At 42.2% G+C, this 12,054-nt stretch overlaps 1 protein-coding gene across 2 annotated transcripts in view; it reads right to left on the reverse strand.

The window, feature by feature from the left end:
- The window catches only part of ACER3 (alkaline ceramidase 3), a 54,927-nt gene extending 46,786 nt beyond the window's left edge, over positions 1 to 8,141 (reverse strand). For both annotated transcript variants that reach the window (XM_010576610.1, XM_010576611.1), the window contains exon 1: positions 8,039 to 8,141. In XM_010576610.1, coding sequence (XP_010574912.1) covers positions 8,039 to 8,141 — 103 coding nt within the window. The remainder of the gene's footprint in view (positions 1 to 8,038) is intronic.
- Between the last annotated feature and the right edge of the window lie 3,913 nt (positions 8,142 to 12,054).

Raw genomic sequence — 12,054 nt, forward strand, 5'->3', positions numbered from 1 at the left:
GGTCTGTGCCTGAACGAACAAATGGTATTGACCAGGGAAGATGAAGAAAACTGATGAACAAATGACAGATCTAATGCAGAAACACTCTGTCCCAAGATTATCAGTGTCCAGACTATTTTTAATGCTCAACTATGCTACACAGCTGTACAGGATGCCTTCTTTGATCTAACACTGCATCTGATTCCTAGATGCTGGATCTTGTCCAAATGAAAACCCTTATCCAACTGGAATTAGCAATTACTAAAATTCCACCCTACAGGGTAGTAGCATCTTGAGCTTCCGCTGCAAATGATGAGCTCATTAAAGCACTGTGTAAATCAGAGAGCTTCCAAGAGTCATGTTTCATGACCATGAAGCTTATACCTTGAAATCCTACTAGTTGGAATTCATACAAAACATACTCTGGTCCTTTGCAATACACCCATGACTTACAGAACAGCAGATGTGAATGAAGAAACTGAGGGAGAGTCACAGCTAGTACGAGTTACATACACTGTCCTGGCTTCACTCACCTCATGCTGTTAGGTAGAGGCAGATGTTCAGCTCACCCTCAACACCATGTTTTTTTCTAATTCTACTTGTCTGCTTTCCTACCTAAAGAAGACCAAGCCTTGCCTTCTCCTCAAACCTAGAAGTCAAGTCTCAAACTGACATCCTGAACCTTGTCCAGCTGAACCAGCCCACACTCTTGTCCCCTTCTCCAGCTCTTCTGGTTAGAGAGGAGCATCAGGACAATGTTGCCTGGACTAGGCTGCAAGGGAAAATACCCTCTTGCTCACAAAGCCAGCTGGAGATCCCTTAAGAGACACACAATCTGCACACATCATTCCAGGGTCACTCCAAGGACACTGGATTCAGAAAACAAATCCAAAGGAACCAAGGAATAATGCAAAAAAGCCAAATAAAATAAAATAAAGCCCCAGGACACAGCTGGGAAACAGATACACTCCTGGACACTCATCTCAATTTTAAAATAAAGTTTGGAATTTCCCTCAGGAAAGCTCTGCAACGTGGAGGGCAGGTTGAGTCACCATTTGGTGGAAAGGCAAAGAACTGGAGTGGAACCTTGTAAGACTGGGGGAGGCATGAGAGGTGTGTCTCCCCACCAGGACTGATAGAGAGGGCTACTTCTGCCTCCCAAACTCCAGACACACTGAAGTACATACTATGCCAGAGGTCAATGGACCTTAGTGTAAAGGAGATAATGATCCTACAGATCCTGACTGCACTAATCACTTTGAAAACATCAGTGCATATGCAGTGTATTTCTTCAAGGAAAATTAATTTTTAAAAAAAGAGAGAAAAATATAGCCCAGTCAGACACCTCAGGTTTTTGAGCTAGCACAAACCCCCCAAGTATTTTACAGTTGCACTTTCAAGTGGACAAAAGGGTCTGTGCCTGAAGCCTTAAATCTAAACAGTGCGCAGCAAAATCACTGGGACCCTACCAGGAGCTTACCTCTGTGGGGATATTCAGATCAATTAATGGTAAAAGATCAACATTAAAGCAGTGCTGCTTTGGTTTTTTTGAGTTGTAACATGCTCTAGAAACTTCTCTCTTCCTGACAGCTTCCTTCCTTCTTTGTAGTGCTTCCACAACCACAGAATTACCAAGCACCTTTAATTCATGGAGCAGCTCAGCTCCTCTGCTAACAGACTGAAAAATGGCTGTAATTAATGAGACCAGTATAAAGAGCCCCACACCTAGAAAACTCAAAGTAATCAAAAGTAGCTTTTCCCTGATAACCACTTGTAAGTGGGTTCCCTTCTAGCATTATACATTTCATTTTTTTGGTACATATTTTGAATTAAAAGAACTCTTCACATTTTCTTAACCCTTCATGATCCATGAACCTTTCTATGATCCTCTTTAGGCTTTTGAGGCAGCCAGAAAAACAGTCAAGTGTGTTAGGACTTGCATGTGTTGCAAGATAAAACAACCATATACTGCTGAGCTGTTGGGACTGGAGACAACTCCCAGAGTTCCTTTGAACATTTTTGCAGCACTTATTAAATCTTTCTTTTGTTTAAAAAACATCTTCCCCACTGATCTGTGGAAGGCTCCAGCAATTATGGAAAACGCATTACATAAATAGCAGTTTCACACACACACACAAAGACACAACAAACCCCAGACTAAAGACATTTTTGTCTTTCAATTATGACAACAGTCATTTTTATGTGTGAGTAAAGGCTCATTTAAAGGCATTTAAAAGTCAGCAGTGTCCTTTACCATAATTTATTTTACATTAATCTTCCTATTTCTAGCTACAAATATATATTCTGCAAATTCATATCATGCAGTTCATAAACCTGTCTGCCTTAGTTTGCACATAAGCAAAATTAAATTGTACAAATGCCACTGCTCTGTTACCATTTGGAGTAGCAGATGTCCAATTGCCAGCTGTACAAGTACTGAATATGAAGCACTAATTACAGAGTAATCAAATGCTTTGTTAAACCATATTTAAGAATTTTATTGTCACTTAATAACTACACAAGTATTGGTAGATAAACACACACGTGGTCCATTACCACAGCATCCGTCAAGTTTTAAGCATATCCATAATGTGATGGATAAACAAGAACTGTTGATTGGACCAATGTAGACTTTCCAAAAGCCTTTGACCCTGTCTTTCAACGAAAGCTCTTGGGAAAACAGAAAATTAAGCTGTCAGGAAATGAAAGCTAGAGATGCATCATGGATTAGAAAGTGGCAAAGAAACAAAACAAAACAATAGTATTTTTTTTTAAATATAAATAATTAATTTTGGCAAAATGCATCAAAACAGTGCACAAGATTATCTTCAGGCTTAAGTCAAGTATATACATTTACAACCTGGGAAGGGAAATAAATTAATGCAACAGTATTTGCCACCGACTCAAAATCACTTAAAATCATTAAAGAAATGAGAAAGCACAACAGCAGAGACCATCCAACAGGCTTAGGAGTTCATTTCTGCTACGTTATTCTTTGACAGAAGGAACCCCTCTTTCAACTTCTTTTTTGTCCGCAGCACAAAAAGCAAGCTAGAAGCGTTCATCTTAAAAAGCATCCCACAGCTGAGCACTGTTCTGTACACTCCACTTGACTTTATAGCCACCATCAATTAGTTTAATTTTCCCTTTACCTTTTCGTCTGTACTGCCCTCTAAATTGAGGGAGCTCCCTCAAGGAGCCCGAAAAATTTAAAGAGGAAACCTGTGATGTGGCTTCCTGCAATTAAGTCATTAAAGTTACACATTCAAATCCATTTCATTCTTAAAGTCTGTGAGGCTGTGACATTGTCTTCTCTTAAATCGCACTTTAGAACTTATCTGTGTCATGGTGTCTTTAAATGATTCAGCCACAGCCAGACAGTTGGGCTGATCACACCCAATTAATCCTGATGATTCTTCCTTCACCTGCCACTTTATTATTGAAAGAACAGACACAGCTCTTGAAGCTAGACAGAGTTGGCTTTATTTTATTTTTTTAACTTGCATGGATAGTACCTAGCCCAACAAACTCTGGCTGCTTTCCAAAGCCTCTGGCAAAAGAGGCAAAATACAGCAGGATGCCCAAAAGGAACAGGTGACAGCACATATGTGGCAGTCAAAAAAAAAATCAATATTAATGACATTATTCTAACTTTAAGTAAATTTTGCAAGTTGTTAAGTTCTAAAGTAATGATCCCCATGCAAAACAGAGATCTGTACATCTTTGACAGCTGCCTTTTTTGAGCAAAGCTTGAAAAAAAAACAAACCCAAACCCTCAGTATTTTTGTGTCACTGTTCACAATGTAGAGAATGCTTGGATGGCATTCTACATATTAATGAGATATCTCACATCTAACACAGGTAACAGTCATCTTATCTCAATCATTTATCTCCTGTCTGAAGAAAAAATAGGAAGGATTTAAGGAAGAGCAGCAAAAGTGGCTAGAAACGTGGGCAGATTCTCATGATCTCTTTGGTTGTTTTGTTGGGGTTTTTTTCCTAAATAAGGGTCCCATAAGGAAAGCACAGTTACAAATATTTGTTTATCAGATCTCTAATGAAAACAAAAAGCAATGGATTTAACTCTGGTAATTAAAAAAAAAATAATCTTTTCTTATATGAAGGTAGCAGAAAGTACTGAGACAGGAGCAGAAGCCAAGAAAGAAACGATTTCACCAATTCCTTGAGAAGCCTGAAGCTATATTTCAGATGTTTGCTGCTGTAAATGCCAACATAAGGATATACTATCTCAAAAGCAGTCATGTTGTAGACGATGTGTATTACTCATGGGCAATGATAGCTCAAGGCAGTATTTCACATACCTGGAAACATCACTCAAGTTTGGTCCAACTGAAACACAGCACTGAGTTGATAACAACAACAAACTCACCTCCATGATTCTCCTGACTGAGAATTATAAGCCCTCGAGTCCACACAGGGGTCCTTTGAATTTAAAGTATTTGTTTAAATTGATACTACTCTCCATGTTTTCAACAAAGGAAATCTATGAAGATTAGTTATATCCACTCCTCATACTCTACAAGACAAGCACTTCTTACAGGGATGACAGCGAATGCAAGAAGGGTAAGGCACTTGTCATATAGATATTCACATCAAAACAGACTGAACACTACATGGGCTAAACTGGCCTGAAACATCAACCCTGCTAAAATAAAGGAGTAAACTGCAACATTTAAGCACTTAGTGTTAAAGAACAGCAGTTATATGTGACCTTGTTCTGTTTGTTTGGGTGGGAGAATGCTGCTGTTTTCCTTTATTATTGTTATTTTGCTTAAGTTGGTGTACAAAAGCTTGGGTAATTCAGCATACAAGCACTGGGAGCTGGAAAAGATTAGTTTAAGGAAAAAAAAAAAAAAGCATCTCTACTTGCCCTCTAGCACACAGGAGTCAATCCAAAACTCCTGAGAAACCCTGAAGGAGGAATTACTACACCATACAATAGATTTGATCAGTGAGAGATAGAAGAGTCATTTTAGGGCTTAAAACAGTTAAGCTAACAAAATAATTCTTTTCAATTGGTCTTCAATTTCAATTGGTTTAATATTCTACAGAAGGATGTAGAGCAGTTAGTCATCCACCTCCACAAGGGAGGAAAACTGGCTAGGTGTAGACTCAGAAAGGCAAGAAAATGCATTTTTCATTATTAAAAAGATGAATCTTTGAATACAGGTGTTTGTGTTTGGGATACATCAAGAGAATGCAAGTATGAAGTGCTACAAAAACACCTTACCTCCTCTTCACATCTCTGAATACACACAATTGATTAGGGGCCATCATTTACACTAACTCTTTAAAGAGTGAATGGCAAAGAACTGCATGTAGGCTTCTGGAACACAATGTAGCAATTTGTACTAAAATTAGCATATTAAACCAAATTGCTAAATGGCACAGAGATGTAATTTGTACAACAAGCTTGCAGTTTGGCTCTTCAGCCTGCAACCTAAGGAAAATATATTTGATTTGGACCTGCCAGTATTCTTCAAGCTTCGGGCCTCCAATAATTTCTTATAAATTATTTGTACCAAACATTTAATTCAAAATTTTTAAATACCATCAGCTTAACTGAGTGGTACCAAGACAGTGAAGAGTCAGAAAGCTATTTTCACTCTTCTGTAAGGTAACACTTAAAATAATACAGGCTGTGCATGAGTTTTAAAAACAGTATCAGAGACATCAAAAATGACCACAGTGAAAACTCTTGAGAGAGGTGAGAAAAATATTTTTGTACTTTCTGGTTTGTTAGCTCTCTGAATTTGAATTTTTGATAGAGTAAGGAGGCCATAAAGGCACAGCTACTGACAGAAGACCACTGGGCAAAACAGACCCCAAATATACTCTCAGCTCTTCTGCTAAAGCAACTAGATTTCAGGGTAACATCTCTCTGATCTTCCAAAATAATTATCTTCACATTAAGTATTTTAGAGAAAGTTGGGAAAGACCCTTTAGTTGTTTTATGAAAGATACATTGCCAACCAACTTCTGCTGGCTAAGATTTAAATGCAGTGGGTTCGTATCATTAAAAAAAAAATTTATTTCCTCTGACCCCAAAAGTGCAGTTACAGAATTATTGCTGAAGAAAATCTAAACCTTCTTGACATCTCTACTGAAATTATCTACTGTTAAGGTAACCCTAAAATAAAGTGGGCTTATTTACTGTTTTGCTTTTTAAACTTGGACCATTTAAATGTTTTCATTTACAGCACAGCCCTTACACACATCTTTTTCAGCACAACTGACAGACCAACAAACTGTGGTCCCAAACACAAAAACCATAAAGGACGGACCAGACCTTCCACAATAAGTCCCTTTTTCTTCAGAACACACACTTTTCCACCTCCTACCATTAATCTCATCCTCATCTTCCTTCTCCTGCATAATCTAGAAGCAGATAAAAAGTATCAGTTCAATCAGTTCACAAGGCCAACAATGCGGGGATTATTTCAAAAACTTATGTGCTAGTCAAATTTATTTTTACATGGATGAAGCAACAGAGCTTCCTCTTCCCTATGAGGATTATCTCACAAATTACTTTTACCACAAGGAAAACACACACTTTGCAAAAGTCTCATTCTATTTAAAAACTTCTAAGTTTGTCCCATTTTAAGAGTATTTAATTTTGTTCCTTCTTCAGCTGGCCTTTCTCTTCTCAGCCATAAATCTACACACCAACTTCCTTCCCCCCCCGCCAAGTTCCTATGCCGCCTATGCTACTCAGATCCTGTACTCCTTCCCATTCCCACACTCTGAAACCTCTTTCACAACTATTCATTTTGGTCCTTCACCCATGTCAGTGTCTGTAACCAGGAGTCACAGCCTGGCATGGACACCCTCCATCTCCTGCATGCCAGGCTCTTCCAAGGTGCTGCTGAAGCATCCCAGCTATGCAAAAGGCCTCCTCAGATTGCCCACTCCAAGCACTTCAGGGTAGGCGAGCCTGTATTATTCTCCTGGAGTCCTAACACTCCAAAAGCAGCCGCCTATCTTATATGCATGAAAGCTTTTTGTAGGACAGGGCGTAACTACAACTACTACACCCTTTAAAGTTATTACCCAGGATACAAAAATATTTAATTTTTCAGCAAAACATCAGTGACAGAGGGCTTGATCCTTTACCTGCTGCCACAATATACTCCCTTCTAAAGCACCTGCTGGATGACCCTGTAGTCGAAGCACCTTTTTTCTTCCCTAAAATGCGCTTGAATATATCTAAGTTCCTGACTGCCTCTGAATAACAGAGTTTTGAGGTCAGAACAACAGCCTGCTCTCTTGCTGTTGCTCCGAGCTATCCTAAAAGACCACCACCTGCAACAGAGCAATCTAATGACGGTCAAGACCCATCAAAGACCAGCTGGGTGAAGGTCTCTCTCCAGGATGAAGACCATCTCTTCCGTACCCAGATACCTTCTCCCTCCCTGAACTGGTTTGGTTTGACCGGCCGTGGCTGGGCAGATGGTCCCATCTCAAGGGGAGCAGACCTGCAGACCCCCGCAGCTTTACAGCACGGCACCCCGAGCACGATTTGGGTGAAAACTCCCCTCTTCAGCCATCCGCGCGGTGCCGCACGACCACCCCTGCCCCAGTGCCGAGCCCCCCCGAGACCCACCTCACCCGGCCACCCCCTCGATGCCTCCCCAAACCCCCGGACACCCTCCTCCTGCCCGACCACCACTTCGGACGCAGGCCGAAGGGACAGACTTGGGATGGGGGGGCCAAAAACCACGCTGGGGCATGGGGGAGACAGGGGGCTACACCACCCCCTCGTTAAGACTCGGATTTGAGGAGGAAGGGGACAGGAAAATAGCCATTTCCACCCGCCGGGGCTAGCTGAGGGGCAGGGGCCCCCGTTATCCCGCCATTTGCTCCCCTCAGGAAAGAGGGGCCACGGAGGAGGGGGGATTCCACTGCCGCGGGGCCTAGTCGGTGGAGTGAGGGCACGGAGGTCCGGGGAGGAAGGCGGAGGGTGGGGGGAGAAGGTGTCTGAGGCGGCGGCGGGACGCGGCCCCCGGGGCAGGGGCAGGGGCCGGGAGCGGCCACTCACAGAACTCGGCGATGTAGTAGGAGACGGCGTAGTTCTCCTCACACCACTCCAAGGTGGAGGTCGGCGGGCCCCAGTAACCCTCCCGGTCAGCTGCCGGAGCCATCGCGGCACCCGCTTTTCAGGCCAAAGAGGAGCAAAAGGGGAAAGGGGAGGAGGGAGAAGGGCGCCGGGCCCGGAGCGCAGCGGCAGCGGGCGGGAACCGGCGCTGGGCCCGCCCCGCCGGGGGAGGAACCGCGGGGAGAGGGGAAGGCGGGCAGGCCGCGGGTTGCCATGGCGACGGGTTGAGGCCTGCGGGCGCGGGAGGGCCGGGGCGGGCGGCGTCGCGTTGGTCTGAGGCGGCGGTGGGGCGGGGGAATCTTGAAGGGAAGAAAAGTGTTGAGGTAAAAAAGGCAGATTTAGGGAAGATCCGAGGGGAGAGGCCGGCTGGGAGGACGTTTGGCTCAGAGGGCCCGCGCGACGGCCCTGTGGAGAGGAGGCAGGGAGGGAGGCAGGGCGCCATCGCGGCCGCGCTCTCTCCTCACCCGCTTTTCGGGGAAAAGGACGCTGCCCCGGGTCGGTTCGGTGGCACTGAGGTGGTTTCCCCTTCTCTCTGTTTTTCCTCGTAGGCTGCAGGGAGGGTTTGTAACGCGAGCGAGGCAGCGCGCTCGGTTCGTGTTTTTAAATGAGGAGGCAAGTGTTTCTCGTACTCGTGGGCTGGGAGGAGGAAGGAGGGTTTTTTATAGCGCTGCCTACTACACGGGGGTTTTCTCTCATCTGATGCCTTATTTAGTTTCCTCGGTGCTTACTACGCGTACTATACTTACACCCGTAATATGCAAAGTGCTTTTCAAGCAGAGTTGGTATCCAAAGGCAAGTAGAGTCTAAAAAGGGAAAGACTTGAAACACATGGGAAAAGAGTAAAGCGCACAAGTAAAGGCCTAATAATATCGTGGGTTTTACGTTTCAGAAAGAGGTCCGAAGACTTGAGGAGAAGCTTTAGGCAGACCTTGTGGGCTGTACACAGTGCTTATAGCCTGCCGGTCAGCAGAATTTATTATATCTGCAGATGAACACACAAACTTCTTTTTCCACATCTTATTTCTCCTCGCCTCCCCTTTTGTAAGCTAAAAAACTCCAATCTAAACACAGACCTTTCCTGGTGTAAATGCTGATGTTTCATAATGTATACATGTATCATGAAGAATAACCTGCCTTCTGCAGTTCCGCTTGTATATGATTGCTTTCGGCATCAGGTAGAGATGTGTTTAACATTTTTCATAGTGATATAAAGCCTTCAAAGCAAAATTGATTTTAGTGATGGCAATGATAAAATACTTAGATTGTCAAAACATCATCAAAATCACTGTGCATTTTTTTGTGCAGACCCATCTTTTTATTTTTTTCAGACCTAGATTATCCTCCCCAGATTTAGACTTTCAAGACTGAGGTCTGGAAGAGTACCAAACTGATTCAGAAGCACAAAACCGGTTGTAAACAATGAGGAGGATTCTAGCCTGCTTGATGCACTTTAGCTTTTTGGACTTTTGAGGGTTCCATTTATATAGTAAGGAAGGCTCTGATCTATCTTTTGTTATCATGGTTAGCCATTTTAAGATTAAAAGTTCTTAACAGAAAAATATTTCAAAGTTTGAAATTGCAGTAGTCCAGAAACTAAAGAAATAACTATTAAATATCCCATTGGCACACCAGGAGCACAGAATGGGAACAATATGAAAAACCAAGCAATTTGGATACTATTAAATTACAGTTGGCTTTAAATAAATAATTTGAAATATTGGTGCTTGTTTCTTTTCTCATCACATGCATGCTGGCCATGAGAAGATTTGTAACTGCAGTAGAAGGGGAAGTCAGACACGAAACTGGCTTTAAAACTGGGCAAGATAAATTAATGAAAGATTGTATGGGGTAGATAACAACAACAATGTGGGTTGTTATCCATTCTGTTTTTTCTAGATAGAAAGACAAGCCAAAACGTATAACTAGCCCTTAATTTGAGTAATTGGGGAATTTTTGTTTACTATTTGACACGTTTCTGTAGTATTCTCCATCACAATATGCATTTACTTCTGACTTACACTGTGGTTTGGTTCTGTGCTTTTGAACTCTGGCAAACCTTTCAGCCATTGCACTCAGAAGGATAGTATTGCAGAGGCAGCCACAAACCATTATTATACACGCTTTTTTTTTCCTAAAACTATTTTGTAAAAGTAAATTCATCTTCCACAAAACCAACTTTGACCGTTTCAGCTGTTACAATAATACATATTAAAAGCAATACTCTTCCGCTGTAACCTTGACCTATGCTTTGTAGTGTACCTTACTGCAGTGGATATAATGTGACAGCCTGGAGTTATTTGCATCTAAATGCGGTCTATCTGACTAGACGGTTAAACCTACCTATGTCCAGGTGTTGGATTTTTTTTGTCTGGTCTGTACAACCTATGGAGGGAATGCCTTGTTTCTGAAATAACAAGTAGAGAAACAAACACAGAGCTCCTGAAATGTTTATTTTCAGTATTACTAAAAATGTACTTGACATGCCAATGGAATAATTTCCTGTGGCCTCAGGTTGCCTATGGCAAAGGATCCTCCTTCTATACAGTTTCATGTTGCCCTGAAACCTCACGGTTTAACTGGTCAGTTCGGTTAATTGCGTCATGTCGGTTTACACCACTAGAGGGATATGTCCCGTACGTTTAGTATGTCGATCCAGTATTTTTTCGCTTGGGGAATAGGAAAGGGCTGCTGTTCAAAAATTGCACGTGTTCCGCTGTTTTTGTGATCCGTGAGATTCAGGGAGTGACACCTGAAGAAGAACATTTTTCTCTGTCCCTGCTCTATGCAAACACTTTATCATGGCTTGTACTGCTGGTTGCTTAATTTCTGCATAAAATGAGACCTAACAAACAGATTGATTAGAACTCATTATGGCTACATATGTTGGAGAGGATTGTACATATTCCCTCTTACCAGTATATGCATGCGAAGGGATAGATAAATTGACACAAAATCTTGAAGATGTTTTCACTGCTTGGTTCTAATAATGTTAAAATAAGGGTATCAGTCGCATAAATAAAGCTGAATTTTGTGCTAAAAATCACCTGTTCAATTTTACATTAATTATGGACCTGTGCCTCTTCTAGGATCTTATTTTATTGGGTCATAGAGTATACAACATGTTAGGCATGGAATCCTGATCCAGGGTTCTCAGCTCTAAAGTCTCACATCCCGTGATAATGTCGGTTTCCAAATACTGCAGCACAAAATGTCATTATTGGCAGCTTCCTGATAATTGTCTAGTCCATACTGGTTACAGAAAAAGGTCATCAACACCTCTAGATCCTGCAAGCCTGATCCTGTGTAACATGTAATTTATCCCATTGATTTATATGCAGATAGGATGAGTAAGCTGCTAAAAGCAGGACTGGAAGAGGCTGAATCAGACTCTTTGTAAAATGCCTTGAGGTTTAAGGGCTCTTTATGAGCACTGTTGTTGGGCTGATGATAATTATGCCTGAAGAAATATCACAGAAATGTATTGGCACCTGAATGAGTGAAAAAGAGAAGTCGTTTCCTAACGTGAAGAAGGATCTGATCCAAGAAACTTCAGCAGACTTCAGCAGAACTGATTTCCTATTCATAGCTAGGTAAAGCAGAAACGTCTGTGCTGAAGTTAAATGGAGTCATGCGTTTGTAAAGGATCATCAAAGGGACTCAAGTCCTAAAGCCATATAAATATTCATAAACTCGCCAGTGTAATATGACTGTTCTTAGTCATATTTTCAAGGCTACTGTATGCATTTTGGCAACTGACTGTGGTAGTGAATGACAGCATCACAGATTTCAGCTCTGTGGATGCTGCGAGCATCCGGCACTGAAGGGCTCAGATACGAATCCCACAACCTGAATGGTGTTATGAAGGGTGGATGAAAACAGGGGCTGCTGAGCGCAGGTATTTAGGAAAGGAGGTGCGACCTGCTGAGGACAGGACGTTCCCTCAAAGCAGATTTTGAGAA

Source organism: Haliaeetus leucocephalus, unplaced genomic scaffold (genome assembly GCF_000737465.1).
Source record: "Haliaeetus leucocephalus isolate CR32 unplaced genomic scaffold, Haliaeetus_leucocephalus-4.0 Scaffold536, whole genome shotgun sequence".
Classification (NCBI taxonomy): domain Eukaryota; kingdom Metazoa; phylum Chordata; class Aves; order Accipitriformes; family Accipitridae; genus Haliaeetus; species Haliaeetus leucocephalus.